Raw genomic sequence first — 18054 nt, 5'->3', positions numbered from 1 at the left:
AAAGGAATTTGCTGAGTATGTGTTTCTATGTTGCTAGTTTCTTATATATTAACACTCTGAAAATATTTTTTCACTATCAATATTACTGTTGGAAGGTGTCTGCTTTTAGTCTAATTATCAATCTTTTGCAAATGATCTGTTTTTTCTCTCTGGCTGTTTTTAACAGCATTTTACTTTCTTTAGTTTTACTAAAATGGTCTAGGTCTGCCATTTTTAAAAATGTATTTATGTTTTATATTTTGTGTTGTAATTATGGATTACATTATTCTTTAATTCTGAATAAGTCTCAACTTTTACCTCTATTTTATAATTCCCCAATTATACTTTAATCTAGTCCTTCTCATTCTACCTATGTGTTTTTATCTTATCTTCATATTTTCTATATCCTTGTATCTGGAAAATTATTTGCTTATCTTTCAGTTTACCAATTCTCTCTTCAGTTATGTATAATCATTGTGTACTGATTTAAACAACTACAATTTTCATTACCAAAAGTTCTTTTTCAAAATTATCTAGTTACTAGTAATTTTGATGTTCTCTTATTGACTTATTCTTTTTAAAAAAATACAGTTTATTTCTTTTTTACAGAGAGGAAGGGAGAGGGGTAGAGAGTTAGAAACATCGATGAGAGAGAAACATCGATCAGCTGCCTCCTGCACACCCCCTACTGGGGATGTGCCCGCAACCAAGGTACATGCCCTTGACCGGAATCAAACCTGGGACCCTTTAGTCCGCAGGCCAACGCTCTATCCACTGAGCCAAACCGGTTAGAGCAACTTATTTTTATAAAGATTTTATTCTTAGTTATATACTACATCTGATAATTCTAATACATTCTTAGGCATTTGCATCTGTAACTTTTTGTTTGCTTTTTGTCTCTGAGGACTCTCAATATTGATGGTTTGTATGAATTTCAGTGTTTGCTTATGAGCTTGTATTTGTTTGAAAGTGATATAAGGGAATTCCGAGAGCTTTCCTCTAGAAGAAATGTGTTTGCTTCTACTGGGAGCCAGGGGCTGCTAATGACCTGAGACCACCTTAGGTCCCTTATCATCCCTTATCATGGCTTAATATGAAACACCCATTAAAATGGTAACATGGTCTCCTGTTCTCATCTTTGATATCCAAATTGTATAGTTCACAGTGCTTGGTCTGCTTTCAGGTCAATGATTTTCTGTTTTGTGGCAGTTTTTTTGTTTGTTTGGAGGAGAAGTTATGCAGATAACCATGGAGATTTCCTAAATTTGATGAGCCCACTAATGGATTTAAAAATGAATTAGCCAAGAACAAAATGTATTCCAACAGTAGAATTTTCCTGAGTAGCCATTCTGAATATCAATCAGAGTAGTTTTACTGGATGCAGCCACATTATTTCATTTATATCTCTCAACAACCCTTAAGGTAAATAATTTTATTCTCAATTGACAGGTGGGAGGTTAAGCAACCAATACAACATAGTGCACTGGCACTAGAATTTGAACATAAATCTCTTTAAAGCCAAGACCTCCACCACTATGCAATATTGCATCTCAAACACAAACTCTGCACAGATCTATATCCTTTTAGAAGCATCCCTTCTCTATCTCCTACTTGCTCTCTTTAGTTCCAGTTTTAGCATCCACCTCTGAATTCCCTTATATTATGGCAGGTGTTAGACAGAATGCTATCAATGGATGCCAAGCCTTGATGCAAACACTGATAAGATGCTCCAAGTCTGAAGAGAAAAGAGTCAGCTGGCAGAGTAGATATGGAAGTTTTAGAAACATAAGCTGAGATGTGAGTCATATAGAATTTTAAAGACAAACTGCTATAATCTTCTTTGGACCCAAATTATTTTCCTTAATACTCAAATTATTTTTTAAAAAGCACACACTCATCTGCTGATGGGAACTTGGGCTATTTCCAGATCTTGGCTATCCTATATAATACAAGGCTAATATGCAAATTGTCCCCTCAACTGGGAGTTTGGCCAGGGGGCGGGGCCAGCCAGCCAACCACCTGTGGCCCCTTCCCCTGGCCAGCCCCACCCCTGACTACCCCCTCTCCCCACCGCAATTGGAGGCAGGGCTGGTTGGACCCCATCTGTGCACGAATTCATGCACCGGGCCTCTAGTTGTAAATAATTGCTGCTATGAACATAGGGGTGCATATAGTCTTTGATTTGTGTTTTGGGATTCTTAGGATATATTCCCAGAAGTGGGATCGCTGGGTCAAAAGGCAGTTCCATTTTTAATTTTTTGAGGAAACTCCATATTGTTTTCCACAGTGGCTGTACCAATCTGTATTCCCACCAACAGTGCACTAGGGTTCCCTTTTCTCCACATCCTCGCCAGCACTTGTTTGTTGATTTATTGATGGTAGCCATTCTGACAGGTGTGAGGTGATATCTTATTGTGGTTTTAATTTGCATCTCTCTGATGATTTGTGACCTTCAGCATGGAACACTTACTCTTTGCAATAGCATGCATGGACCTGGAGAGTATTATGCTAACCAAAAAAAAAAAAAAAAAAAGCCAGTCAGAGAAAGACAAATACCATATGATCTCACTAATATGTGGGATCTAATGAACAAAATAAACAGATGAACAAAATGGAACCAGGAACATGTATACATGGAACAGACTGGCAGGTGCCAGAGGGGCAGGGTGACTGGATAAGAATGTGAAGTGATTAGCTAAAGAATATATGCAGACCCCAAGGACAAGGACAACAGTGTGGTGAAGACCAAGGGAGAGGGTGGTGGGGGTCGTTGGAGATGGACCAAGGGGAAGAAAATGTGGGACACCTGCAATAGTGTCAACATTTAAAAATTTTAATTAACAAAAAAAGGTGAAAAATAAAATAAAAAGTACACAAAATAAACCACTGTTTTTCCTGGTAATATCTCCACATTCCCAATTGCCCTTAGTAAATAGAGGCAATAACCATGGGATAAAGTCTCTTCCACTTGTATGAGAAAGACTATCCAGGCTCTAGTGGATACGAGGAACCTCAAATAAATATCAGGGTCTCGTATCAAGTTCACCCAGTGAATCAAAAGCTACAGGCTTACAAATTTTAAAAGGTTAACTCCGCCATGATTTATACTGCATTTGTTCTGGGAGCTTTTTTATTTCCTAATTCATGTCAACCTTTAAAAAAATAAATAACCAAGTTTTCCCTGCTAAGCATTCCACTAATACTGTTTTGAAATATCTGTTACTAAAACATTCATCTCCTCAGCTTAAGATAAGAAATGCATTTTAACTAACACCAAAAAAATAAATAAATAAAAAATAAATCACTGAATTTTCTTTTATAAGACAATTTAAACCAGAAATTCGGCTTGGAGATTTTTAAATATATCTATTTACTTATTCATTCCATAGACATATACTGTGCATGTCCTGTGTGCCAAACAACTTGCCGGGACCTCAAGGGCACAGGTAAGAAATTCTTACCCCAAGCTGCTCACACCCATACTATTTTCTCTAATATGCTTGTATAGAAACACACACATTCAGAATCCTGCTGCTCTGATTTAGTGGCTGCAAATAACAATCTTTCCCAAGTTAGAGCCTTCATATTTAAAAATGAATTCTTAATGTCATGATAGGTCAACTTAGTTCAAGTTTTTATCTTTTTTTCAATCATTTGCCCAAATATGTATAGAACTGCTGTAATAAGAAAAATGGCTACTGAGGTTCCAACTCTATTGCAAATTGAGAAATAAGCTTTGAGAACTCTGATTTCTTCTTTTAGATCATGCTATCATATAATGACTCAGTCTGGGCCAATCAACTTTAAGCCTTTTTTGTATAATTAAAGAAGCTTACATGCACATCCATGAAAATTTTGCATTAATTGTAGAAGGGGTTCAAGGAAGCCCTAAAGCACCTTAGGTAGACTCCAAGACCTTGGCAATGTCTATTCACTGTGAGTAACTAGTGTGTGAGTCATGTTTTACTCAACTTTGTAGTCCCTGTTCCAGAGCAGATTTCAAAAGGCATGAGTTGAATGAGTGTTTCTGCATCTTGGTTCTGTGACACTTGAATCTTAATCTCCCTCCTCCCCCAGGAATTTCCAAATCTTCCACTTCTACATAGATACTTTTCTAAAACATCTGCTGGGGACTAATCTGACCGTCTGAACAGTTTTCTCTTTTCCAAACTCTACTTTCATAATTTTCCCTTTTCCACTTTCCAAAATAAAAGCATCCCTCTTATTATCTCAAATACTGCAAGGATGCATTTCCCCCGAGTGTAAAAACCACCAGATCACCAAACAAAAAAAAAATATTTCCAAGATACATAGCTCCTGAGGCAGTGTCCCCTGAGAGAAAGCAAAAACATCTTTTAAAAAAATAAGAAACAGAAAGAGGCCATGCCTTATTTTATTCAGGGGACCAACTCTTGGCAATTTCCTTACTTTATTTATAGAGTCAATAATTAGAGTTCAAAAACGAGATGATTATATGGGGTTACGTTTTAGCATGTACTTGAATTAAAAAGTAGTCTGCCTTTCCTGACACAAAGTCAACTCAACTTACTGAATCAACTTGACAAAGATTACTGACATTGCTACGAGGATATGGACCATCAGAAGAGTCAAATCTGTATTTCTCAGATTGGACGGTATATACTTAAAGCCTATGCACAGTATATAATGCCCTGAACATGCATTCTTGCTAGCAATTTATCTTTGTAGCCAAAAAAATCAGGTGATTTAAAAATGATCAATGAAATAAAGATGGATTTAAAACATTCTTGTAAGGCATATTTGAACAAAAGTGTTTAAAACCCATTAGGTTAGTTGGTGTGTTGATAAAGTGTAACCTTATGCATGGGTCCCTGCTGCCATCCACCTGCAAAACCCAGTGAAGAAAGGAAGAGGACAATAGCAACTGAACATCCAACAGAGAACTCTGCAGCTATATTAGAACAGCCTTCCGCCTCCCAGCCCATAAAAATGCGATCAGAGCCTTTTCTCATCTTGTGTCTCAGGCATCCTAACTAATGTTTTTGTTCTGGGGACTGTCAAGGAAAACACATTTTACACCCATTGAATAACAACTTACTGAGATGATATACCTTATGTTAAGTGTTGTGACCACACCACATATACATACACACAAACAAGGGTACAAGGAAACTTTTGGAGGTGATGGATATATTTATTACCTTAATTGTGGTGACAGTATCACAGGTGTATGCATAGGCCCAAACTCATCAAAGTATATCCATTAAACATGTGCAGTTTTTTTGAATATCAATTATACCCCAATATAGCTGTTTTTCAAAAAAAAAAAATAATAAGAATGCATTTAAACAAGTATCCTAACAAAAGTGATAGTAATTTCTGTTAAATTCATCAACAAATATTAAGTTTTCTAACCTTATTTTTTGTACCATAATCATACGGTCTCATATATATTTAATTTTTCTCAAGCCTATTTTATCTTTTTTTAAACATGTTTTTATTTATTTTAGAGAGAGGGGAAAGGAAGGGATAGAGAGATAGAAACTTTGATGAGAGAGAAACATCAATTGGCTGCCTCCTACAGGAACCCACTGGGGATCGAGCCCGCAACCCAGGCATGCGCCCTGACTGGGAATCAAACCATGACCTTGTAGGTCAACGCTCAACCACTGAGCCACCCCGGGTGGGCAAGCCTGTTTTATCTTGATACTGATATTTTTTTAAGAGAATTTTGTAGTGAAAACTCATAGTGCTTATAAATCTCAGTGGAACATTTTTTATAAGAATCAAAGCTTTGGAGGACAGCTGAAAATTAGTGGTACTTAGCATTTCAACTGCACAGCTTTGCCAAATGAGTTTAATTTTCAGTCACATGAAAGTGCAAGACACTGCCAACATCTTGGGTTTGAACAGCTTTGAGAGAAAACTGTACAAGACATGAATAAAAAACTTGCCCAATCCAGTACTCTCCTTCCCCCTGGAAGGACCACTGCTGTTCTGCATAGTTTTACTTGCTCTGTATTTGTCCCTACACCACACTGTTAGTTTTATTTTTACCTTTATATGAAGTTCTACTGTATTATGACTCACTTTTTTTCTCTCTCAACATTAGGTTTGTGAATTTCATCTATTTTACTATGGATAGTTGTATAGTGCATTGCTATAAAGTATTCTGTTATGTAAACATTTTCCTATATATTCATTCTATCACTAATGCACAGCGGTAGAATCAACTATTTTATTTGTTTGTTTGTTTGTTTGTTTATTTATTTTAATCCTCACCCGAAAATATGCTCACTGACTTTAGAGAAAGGGAGAGTGAGACACAGAGAGAGAAACATCAATGTGAGAGAGAAACATCAATTGGTTGCCTTTCATACATGCCCCAACCAGGACCGAACCTCAATCCAGGCATGTGCCTGCCTGGGAATTGAACCCGTGAGTGGGATGAGACTCCAAAAACTGAGCCACACTGGCAAGTGTCGTAATTATTTTAGATTTTTAACTACTATAAACAATTACTATGCACTTCTCCCTTATAGTTACTGTTGTTTTTCTCTAGGGTATATTCCTAGGAATGGAACTGCTAAGGTATGGGGTATGTACATCTTCAACTCCACTAGGTAATGTCGAAATGCATTGCAAAGTTGTTTTAACTATATTCACTCCAACTAGGATATATGATACTGTCTGTTGCTTCACATTCTCACCAACAGCTGAAACAATTGCTGCCAACCTGATGGATATGGAATAATGCCTCATTAGAATATTTATTTGCATTTGTCTGAATATTAATGAGGTTGAGCATATATTCACTATTTACTTGTTATTTAGACTAGTGCTTTGAAGTCTGGTTCTGACATATTTTATTGGGATTTCTGTTTTTCATATTAATTTCTTTCTAAATTAAATATGAAAGAGTTATTCATATATTCTGAATGCAAGTCCTTTGTTAGTTGTCTTCTTCTATAATGTGGTTGTACTTGCTCTGCTTTTAGAATGTCTTCTTATGAATAAAAGTTCCTTATTTTAATAAATCAAACTTATCAGTCTTTTCCTTTCAATTAGCGCTATTTATTTAAGAAATTACAAGGTCTGTGCTGTTTCCTACAAGATTTCTTCTTTTGCTTTTCAAGTTTAGGTCTCCACCATCTAGAAACAATGCTTTATATAAGGTTTGAGGTAGAAATATAATTTCATTTGTTCCAAATAGACACCTAACTGTCTCAACATCATTTTGAAAAGTTTTTCCTTTTCTCATTGATCTACAATATTACCTCTGTCATATATTAAGAGTCTCTATGTATGTGGATCTGATTGAGGGGCCCCTGTTCTGTTTAACTGATCAGTTTGTTTATCTCTGCACCAATATCATATTGTCTTAATTATAATAGCTATATATAGGTACTGGATTATAATATCATAGAACAACTTCTCCAACCATTTTTTCCTTCAAGAGCTTCTTTGATATTCTTGGCTCTGCATTTCAACTTGTCAAGTTATACACACACAACAGTATTGAGGTTGTTACTGGAATTTCAATGAATCTATAAACCAATTTGGATAGGACTGATGCCTTTACAATACTGAGTCTTTTAGTCATGGACATGGTATATCCATACATTTAGTCAGGTTGTCTGAAATGTCTCAATAAAATTCCAAAATATTTCCATAGAATGCTTGCTTTTTTGTTTGTTAAGTACATCATATTACTTGATGCTATTGTAATGGTATATCATTTCCATATTGCACAAAATAGAATATTTACATTCATTTTGATTTTTTAATCCAAATACCTTGCTACATTGAATACATTTTTAAGTGAAAAAAAATGTCACTTTCCAAAATAACTTGTCACTTATGAAAATGCAATTGTTTCCTTGTGCAATGCATGGATCACCTGGAAAGATTACCTGGAGTGATGGTCACTGATGAGGAGCATGGGTTTTGGACTGAGCTCTGTCTGGGTAAAGTCCCAGAATGATTACTAGCACCTGTGAGTATGAGCAGGTGACTAAACTTACCACATCACATTTCATTTTTCTGTAAATACATATTTAAAATATTCTACCTATTAGGATTGTTTTGAGGAGTAAATGTTGCAATGTGTATAAGTAGCACATAATCTAGCACATGGAAATGTTGACTAAATGATTAATCATAATGATTTGTAATCATAATGATTCTTGCTTGCCTTGTATTAATTGTTTATGTTGAACATAAGTCTTAACCAATAGGTTTATTTTTCCTCTTAAGTATTTGTTTACCCTATCATTTCTCCTGTAGTTTTCATAATTTTTCTCAATAACACAATCTCTCTCTCTCTCTCTCTCTCTCTCTCTCTCTCTCTCTCTCCCCCCCTCCCCCTTCATCTTGCTCTAAATATTGCTCTAAATATTCAGAATCTTTTACCCTTGGATGTCTCATTTCACTTCACAAGAACATTTATTCCTTCTTAAAAGTTATTCCCAAATCAAAATAATAGTTAAAGTAATATATTATGGTTATGCAAGATGTTTCTATTGGGGGAAAACTAAATGAAGAGTACTTAGGAACTTCCCTTACTTTTTTGGGAACTTCTGTATCTGTACTTATTTGTAAAAAATACTTTTGTAAGTTCTCTTGCCTTTTTGTTCATTCTCTTGAACCTGGGACAAACTCATCCCAAATTTAAAAACTACACATCCTTAGGGTCCCCAGCACCCCAACACACTTTAATTGAAGTAAAAAGACACCATCATCACTGGTGATTTTCTGTCATCTTCCTGATCAGACCCCCATGAAAAATATATATAATTAAAATATATAGATATATATGCACATACACAGATAGGTGGGTCCAAAAAATGTATACACACTTTAACAGCTGATAGCTCAATTTTGAAAATAAAATGTATTTTAATATCCACTGCCTTTATATTTATTCAAAGTGTGTATTTACATTTTTGGGGATGCCCTATATATGCACATATATGCATATACATTCATATGTAGTGTAATTCACTATAATAAAAGTATTATCCCCGCTTTACAAATGAGGAAGCTGATGGAGACAGTGTTAAGTAACTTGCCATGCTCACACAGCCTGAAAGTGGGTGAACAGGGAGTAAACCAAAGTCATCTTAGCGTACAGAATCTTCACCACTAAATTCTCAAGTCTTCCAACTAAAAGAAAATCTTACTAATGTGCTAAGCAACATGAATTTAAGAAGACCCATTCTAAGATAAATGTTGGTAAACTGTCTGAATTTAAATGATAAAATAAATTTTTGAAAGTTATCAGTGGAGATAGAAAAGATTTCCCTTGAACAAAAAAATAAATTTCTATTAGACTTCTGATTGGCAACACTAGAACCTAAGAAGATAATAAAACAATAACTTCAAAGTTCTGAAGAACATATGAAATATCTGAAAAAAGTTTACCTAATATTAATTACCATTATTTTCGAATGGGCAGGTTTGGGATGATTTGTTGTTTACCTTCTTTGCATTTTTCTCTTTTGTTTTAAATTCTGATGATGAAAATGTCTTTCTTGAAAACAATAAAATTATTGTTATAAAAATAAATATATTCACATGGACTAAATTTCTTAAACATAAAAATGAAACCATAAATTTACTAGATAAATGTAATATAATATTTTCCCATTGGATGAGATGTGGATATGAAAGATCATCCAAGGAAAGGTTTTTTTTTTAATAAAAAGAAACCATAAAGAAAAAGATAAACAAATTACATAAAAAATGTTAAGCTCTGATAGGACATAACTTAAAAGATATGTGACAGATTAGGAGAAAACATATGTTACATAGTAGCAAACAAAGAGTTAATATCTATATTATAAACAGTTCCTCTAAATCAAATGGAAAATATTTTTAAAAGCCTAAATAAACAAGAAATACAAATAGGCAATTCATAGAAGTGCTAATAGCCAATATCCACTCAGCCCTTCTTGTATTCGGAAAAATACATATTAAGTAAGTAAATAATGTACCATTTTTCACCCAACAAACTGGCAAAAATGTAAAGGTTAACAATACGTAATTAGGATTAGGAAACAGGCAGTTTTATCCGTTATTGAAGAGGAAGTAAATAGGTAATTTGGATAGGTAATTTCACAATATCCCTCAAAATTAAAAATTACTTGGTTGTGTTTCTAGACATCTATTTTATGGGAATACTTACTTAAGAACCAAAACAAGTGGTGCAACAGTGTTTAAAAAGTGACACACAAGTGCTGGTCACTTGTATAGGACTTCCTTAGATGACAAGCACCAGAACCCAAACGTCTGGATATTTCACTCTGAATTGCTAGCTACACAAGAGAGTCTAAAGGCAACGTCTGACTCCTCTTTTCACAGAGACTGAGTCATTCTCCACAATGAACAGGCCTTGGAGAAACAGCCTACTGATGGGCTTCATCAACTGGAGACTGACACACAGAAGCTCCCACAGCAGCTGCCAAGATTTCTGGAATCAATACTAGAGCAAGAATTTTCCATTCTGTTTTCCCATACCTGATTGATATAATATAATGTCATCATACACTCCTCTACATTCTGACAATATTGTTATTTTTATGCATGTATATGCAGTAGATTGATCATTTATCTTTATTCTTAATTAAACTGATATTAATTCAGTTCAACAATCAATATCAATCAATGAGTTGGGACCGAAGCCAACAAATTGGAAAGTAGTAGTAATGAGTAAGTAGGATATTGTGTTGCTTCTTTGGGCAAAACAATGGGTCCTCATGTTATTTCTACCCTCTCTGGAGGCAAGAAACAGAATCTCAGCAGAAGCATGAAATGGTGTTTGGATTCCCATAAGCCTGGCTAGTTTATTTACAATTCCCTTCTTCATCCTTCCTGCCTGTCCAGATGGTGTCCTTCTTTGTTTCCTAAACTGAGTTATGCTCATTCTCTTTAGATGTTTAATACTTCAAAAGCCTTCCTCTCTAGTTCCTCACCAACGGATGTCATAAATGCTTACCTTTGCCGAATTATGCTGGGGTTAGCTGTCACTAGATGACTTTTGGATCCAACGTCTTTAGTGTATTCACTTGACAAGGGAGGAAGATTGCATCTAGGGAAACAAAAACAAACATTTTAGGATGATTTATGTACCTTCAAACTGTCAGTTATCACAACAAATAGGAATTTTACTAAGTATAGCTCAATTCACAAATAACTTTTATCACCTCTCCCTTTTAATGGACATCAGATGAATATCAGCGCCTTCAAAACACTGTCATAAAAACGAGTCCTGTTTTAGAAGAAAGAAAACATCAGCTGCAGAAGTAAATGATCTATGAAAGGAAAGAGAAATAACTGGAATGAATTTATTCCACTCAAAATATTTTTGAGGTGGGAGGATAGGGAGTGTTAGACCTGAAATTGCAGCTCAGGAGAGTGTGGGACACGAGAGGACACAGGGCCTACACTGTACTCTGCATACCTCTAAACCTCAAGAGACAGGGAGGAATTGTATTTGTTTGTGTTTTTCCCTTTTTCCCCCAAATTCTAAATTATAATAGTACATTCAGGGCAAAACCTGCCTTGAATGTACCATTATAATGTGCTAAATCAATGCAGGTCTCCCTTTTGTGTACATGACCAATGTATGGGTTGACTACTGATGAAGTCATAAGTGATCTGTCATCTAGAGAAATGAAATGATTCTCCACCATCCCAGGTCAGCCAAGGAAAAGAGTATGTTTTCTTGGTGATGGAAATAACTCTCTCTCTCTCTCTCTCTCTCTCTCTCTCTCTCTCTCTCTCTCACACACACACACACACACACACACACACACACACTCTGGTTTGCTTTTCGTGGCTATGTCTTGTGAATGTGTACAGTGGAAAATATGGCAATTACAAATCCAAATCCCATGGCTTTCTGCCAGCGGGAAATTAGACTAGTTAATTCATCTGCCTGGCCTCAGTTTCCCCATTAGACAAATGAAGATAGTGTCTTCCTTTCCAATAAGGTTGTTGTAAAGATTAAAAGGAGAAACATATAAACAGCCCCTGCCTTTATGTCCCACACATAGTAAAAGCTCAAAAATATCACATATCAAAAATAGCATGTCAATGTAATTAAACACACATCTATTACTTATGACAATCTCAAATGAATCTAGTTTCCACTAGGTTTTATTTTATTACTGTGTCCTAGTTTCTCCTCTCCACCCATATCTCTAACCTGACTTCTACCACATCAGGGCATCACTAACTTTTATTACTTCAACAAACTAAAGCATTGTTTGTTTGTAGGTAATGAGGTCTTACGAATATTAATGTCTCTGCAGTTCCCCAACTAATAAATTTTTCCCAAACAAATTTTCCCCAGGACATGGAATTTTCCGGGCACCCACTCAGCTGATCTGCTCGAGTTCCCTGGTGTTGTCTCTTACTCACCCTGTGACTCCTCCCACATCAGGGCATCTTAGGTGGAAACCTGTCTCAGTTGATTTAGAGTCTTCCTTTCATCTGCTCTTTGGTAATGAGATACTGGTTTTTGTGGCAGCTACCCACAGATTAGTCAGCTAGTCAGTGACTTCTGAGTGTCCACTGAGAACAAACACTGAGGGGAGCCCGGGGGAAGCCGAGTCACAGAACCTGCTCTTGAAGCATCGCCAGCCTAGCAGTCACATGACATCCATGTGGTTTCTGAGGACCCTTATGAGGGAGTGAGCTTATACATTAGCAACCAGGCTCATCCGGCAGTGGGCTGACTGTGGTCTTGTGATGTAACTGATCTTTGCAAACACAGGCTAAAATCTGGACATTTGTCTCTTGAAGAAGCTTTGATCTTGATAGACCTTCATAACATTTGAAAATCAACCAGTTTACATGAAAACTAGAAAATCTGAATATTGCTAAAGAGTGCTGTCAACCTGCCTTGTCATTATTAAATGAAGCAACTACTTTGTTTTTCTGTGTGTGCCTTGTGGGTAGATCCATGCCTCGGGTGTCTAGGTTCCTTCATACCTCCTACCACAGGGTAAACGCTCAAGAGAAACTTGAAGGTACTGACTGCCAAATCCTACAGCAGAGGGAAATGCTTAAAGCAATAAAGATAACCTTTTATAAATGCATTCCTGTAAAATAATGAAATTATATTTTGGTGTGAATATCTGCTTTAAGTTCTTCTGGGACAACTTTCTCTTCGAGTGCAATGTCTCTGACACTTCCCTGTAGCTCCTTTCTCAGAAAAAGCACATTATAATTTTAGCTGCTCAACTCCTAAACTGATCATTACAAAGGTTTACATAAAAGGCACATTTAAGACAGACAAATTGTTTCTAATAAGGCATAATTGTGTAACAGTGTTTCAAAATTGTCATTATTGTTGTTGTCACAATTAACAGACATTAATGGCTAAAGTGTCTTAGTAACTTGGCTCACGAACCTACAAGATGTGATCATAGAACTGATGAAAAATGAAATATTCTTTGAATTGGGGAGTGCAGATGGGTGGGGAATAGGGTGGCGAGGAATCTTTAAATTTTAAAACAATCCTAAGGCGCGAGAAGTCACGTGAGGACGGAAGAGGGGCCATGTGAAGACTGAAGGGAAGCGGCCAGGAGCCCCCAGAAGCTGAAGAGGCAGGAAGGACCCTCCCCTGGAGCCCTCCCAGGGAGCACAGCCCCAACATCCTGATTTCAGATTCCAGCCCCAGAACGGGGCAAGCACATGTTCCTGTTTGTGCAGGCCTGTCTGTAGTCATCGGAGCAGCAGCCCCAGGAAATAGACCCCTCCTTGCCCCTCCTTTTGGGGCTTTGACCGGTTCTGGGAACAGCTGAGCCCTGTGCCCCAGCAGGGGAGACCCCCTAGACCTCTCACTGCAGGGGCTCACAGGGAGATTCATCCCTGTGTCTGTGCCTCGGCCCTGTCTCCCACTCCCCTGGGGGCTCCTCGACAGTGACAGTGCAGTGGGCACACCAGGGCAGGCTGCTTGGTGGGAAGTGCAGGCTACGTGACTCCTCACCACCTTGCCAAGCCCCGAGCTGCAGGATGATGCAGGGTACTCCCCAGCCCCGCCCTGACCTCCCAGGCCTTCCCCCTAATGAGTCCAGCCTGGCCCTCAGCTTCCTGGAGCACTTGGGTTGCCAGGAGCCAGCAACTGTGTTGTCGTGCCCGTATTCTAGATGCCAAAACTGAGGCTCAGAGAGGGGGAGCAGAGGTCTCTACCCCCAGCCCACAGGGCCCCCCACCCCCCAGCTGCCATGGTGTCGGAGGAGGAGGAGGAGGATGAGGAGTAGGAGGAGGAGGAGGAGAAAGAGGAAGAGGAGGAAATTTCTGAGAAGCAATCCAAAAACACACACCAGCTGGCCCCTCCTTTCTCACTCCCTCTCTCCAGCTTCAAAGCCTCCTTTTGTGCAGGTAGGCGGGGCCTCTTCCTGGCCAGGCAGCCAGGAGCAAAGGAGGTCAAGGAGGCAGAGGGTCCAGGTAGTGGGTTCTAGGACCCAACCTCACCCAGCAGATTTCCTGGGGCTGGGCTCCATCGCCCTCCCACAGTTCCCAGACCAGGCAGGCTGTTTCCTGCCTCCCTGCCTTCGCACATGCAGTTCCCTCCACCTTGAATGCCCTTCCTCATCCTTCAAATCCAAGCTTGGCTTTAACTCCACTGGAGAACCTTCCCTGAGTCACTTGGGGCTCCTATGCATTCTGCACCCACCCCAGTCACAGCTGTTTTCTGGATGATGCTCTTACGCCCCGGGGTGGTGAGGTCTTGGGGATGCTAGCTTTGCCTTTGTACCCCAGCCCCTGTCACAGTCAGGTGCTCAGTAAATCCAGATGCAAGGGAAGGAGGGAGGAGGAAAAGGGAGCAAAGAAAACACCTCTCATAGGATTGGAGAGGATCTGGACGCTGAGCACCTGGCACAGGGCTGGGCACGGAGCAAAGCTCACTCCTTTCCTGCCGCCTCCACTTGAGCCTGGGCTCCAGCACCTTCTGCCTCATCTGATTTGGACCCGGCTCAGGGGTCACCTCCATACCCACAGCCTGTGTCTGTTGCCCATTTGGATGCAAGGTAATTACACATGCACTTGACTTCATAAGGAGCTAGTGTGTTTGGGAGGAAGGCCTTCATTCTCAGAAATCCCGGACTGTGCAAACTTGCAAGGGCCTGAGGACTGACCTTGAGCAGGGGTTTTCACACTGAATACTTTCTGCAAACAAAGCCTTACCTGACGGCCATTATATAAATCAGATGGAAACTAAGCTGCTTGGGGCGAAGTGGTGCTTGTTGAAGGTGCCTGGGAGAGGGGAATAGAGTCCCTTTCCCCTGTAGCTCTGGGTCTAGGAGAGATGGGGTTTGGGGTCGGTCCTGGGTGGGATGGGGCAGCCACGAGAGAGGGAGAGCCCTGGGAGAGTCCAGTGGCTGACATTTGCTAACTGGTACAGAAGGGCTTCAATATTTTCAGAACTGTGTGTTCATGCCAGTGTGGCTGGACCAACAAACTCATCTTTCACAGCAAGAAGTCAGTCCATACAAACAAAAAGGAAAATATGTCCTTGGAAAAAATCACAGTGACTTTAACCTTTAAAAAAGGTGCTAAAAAGCACTTTTATTTTTTTTAGTTAATCCTCACCCAAGGATATTTTTCCATTGATTTTTAGGGAGAGTGGAAGACAGAGGGAAAGACAGAGAGAAACATCAATGTGAGAGAAACACATCGATTGGTTGCCTCCTGCATGAGCCCCAACCAGGGCCTGGGCCAGGGAAGAGCCTGCAACCGAGGTACATGCCCTTAGCCCGGAATCAAACCCCGGACCCTTTGGTCCACAGGCCGACGCTCTATCCACTGAGCCAAACAGGCTAGGGCCTAAAATAACTTTTTAAACTTCATGTACTGAGGCTGAGAGAGGGGGAGCAGAGGTCTTCCTTCTCCTCCTCCTCCTCCTTTATGTACGTAAGTATGCAAAATATGCACATTTTAGCATATTCAAAGGCACCACAATTATGTATCCCTGAGCCACCCAACTTCTCTCTTATCTCTGTCTTGCAGACCTTCCAGATAAATTTTATTCTACAATATTATTTTTTAAAGTCTTATTTTTGGTTACAGAGCCAATGTTTACTTTGAAAAATGGAAAATTAGTTTTTGGCATTAGGTGTATTTGAAAATGTCTAACCAAAGAAAATTATAGCATTGCTATACTCCAGTCCTAAAAGACATTTTGAACTGTGCTCTGGTATATTACTGTGTACAGGTAAGGCCATAACTGTAACTATAACTGTAACTGTTCAGACACCTTATAGTCTAGAAACAGATGTACTATGTCCTTTTTATTTTTTTTAAAACTTTGACCATTTATTTTTTTATATATTTTATTGATTTTTTACAGAGAGAAAGGGAGAGGGATAGAGAGTTAGAAACATTGATGAGAGAGAAACATCGATCAGTTGCCTCCTGCACACCCCCTACTGGGGATGTGCCTGCAACCAAGGTATATGCCCTCGACCGGAATCGAACCTGGGATCCTTCAGTCCGCAGGCTGACACTCTATCCACTGAGCCAAACTGGTTAGGGCTACTATGTCCTTTTTAATCAAATTTCCTTTGAACTTAATGTTTAATCTTGAATATATGATACTATCTCAATTTTCTAAGGATCCCCAAAAGTATGTATTAAGCAGCCATTCATAAATAGATCTATAAATGGTCAAGTAAAAATAATTTTAAAATAATTCATCAACATTTAATGACTTCCATATTGTAAACCATAAACAAGGATTTTTTTAAAAATCAAATGTTATGAAAATGGCACTATTCTTGAAATTAAATCAAAGGTACATGCACACATAGCTCTAGCTATAATACTATCTTCTTTGAATTTTTTTCAACCCTCACTGCCCTCATCCATCTATGAGCATTATACTTCTTCATACTGTGCTGGGACTCTAATCAAAGGAACTCATTAATTCTAAACTTGAACATATCAACACCAGATTATATACAAAGCAAACTTAGTCTGGTTTATTTGCAATAAATATGGCCCCCCTAGATAGCCCCCTAAGATGCTTGGGCCTGGTCTTCCACATGTAACCTTTAAAATATCCATCTTCCTAAACGTAGTGACACAGACGCACTTGAGAATAATATGAAAAGACATTGATTGTACTGCCTCCTTCTACATTGCGTTAAGACCTCTTGAAGCCACTTAACTTCCCTGAATCTGTGAGTATAATATTATCCATTCTTTCTTCCTTACATAGTTTTTGGAAAGAGCAAATTAATTTATAATTGAGAGCAATTTGAAGGTTTCAACGACTACATGAACTGTGTTACAATACACAATATTCCTACAATCACAGATAGAATCGGAGTTTCTACAGTGGTAAGGCTTGAGGAATTGTCTGCTTCCACTTCTTCAAATACGTTAGAAAGCTAAGGCCCAGCCAAGGAAAAAAGACTTGCTGTAGATTACACAGCTAGTTTGTGGAAAGGGCCTGCCCTCCCACCTCTCTATTTTCCTCACTGGCTTCTCAGCCTCTACTTAATGCCAATGTACTGAAGTGAGCACTTGAATCTGACCCAGGGTCCCAGTTCCATCTCGGCTTTCCAGGCGATTGTTTCCACTCCTACATCTTAAATAGGGGCCACTCTCATGACTCAGGACACTGCCACAGCCCTTGGTGTCTTTCCCACAGTAAAGTCTCCCAAAAGGCTGCTCGTGTGCCCAGGATGGGATGGCTCATCCCACACACCACTCTTCCTCAGAAAGTCCCAGCTCTCTCTAAATCTCCCTCCCCTAGCCCCCCCAGCCCCACCCGATCTGTCTCTGAATTACCCCCATCAGAGCACCAACACACCTCCAGGTTTTAAGCCCATGATAGAATTGCTCATCATACCATTTCCAGACCCGGCTAAGGTGTCCAATAAACAGAAGTCATATTGACTTGAATGAAGAGAACTATATTTTTATCTTCTCCACATTGCTATTGTTTGTATATATTGCCAAAGTAATAATAATAATTGCAATGGAGAGAAAAATGCAGTTCTACCCTGGAAAAACTGTGGCAGGACATCTGCCTGGAGGAAACATGGCTATAGAAGATTTCCCCATTCTGCTGCAGGCTTC

The 18054-nt window shown here is 38.8% G+C and overlaps 1 protein-coding gene across 1 annotated transcript in view; it reads right to left on the bottom strand.

The window, feature by feature from the left end:
- The window catches only part of ST8SIA1 (ST8 alpha-N-acetyl-neuraminide alpha-2,8-sialyltransferase 1), a 133991-nt gene that overhangs the window by 31718 nt on the left and 84219 nt on the right, over nucleotides 1-18054 (bottom strand). Inside the window, exon 4 of the mRNA XM_008140483.3 lies at nucleotides 10955-11047. Within this exon, the coding sequence (XP_008138705.1) occupies nucleotides 10955-11047 (93 nt within the window). The remainder of the gene's footprint in view (nucleotides 1-10954; nucleotides 11048-18054) is intronic.

Source organism: Eptesicus fuscus, chromosome 7 (genome assembly GCF_027574615.1).
Source record: "Eptesicus fuscus isolate TK198812 chromosome 7, DD_ASM_mEF_20220401, whole genome shotgun sequence".
NCBI lineage: Eukaryota > Metazoa > Chordata > Mammalia > Chiroptera > Vespertilionidae > Eptesicus > Eptesicus fuscus.
The sequence above is the reverse complement of the archived record's forward strand: the minus strand, read 5'-3'. Positions and strand labels throughout refer to the sequence as shown.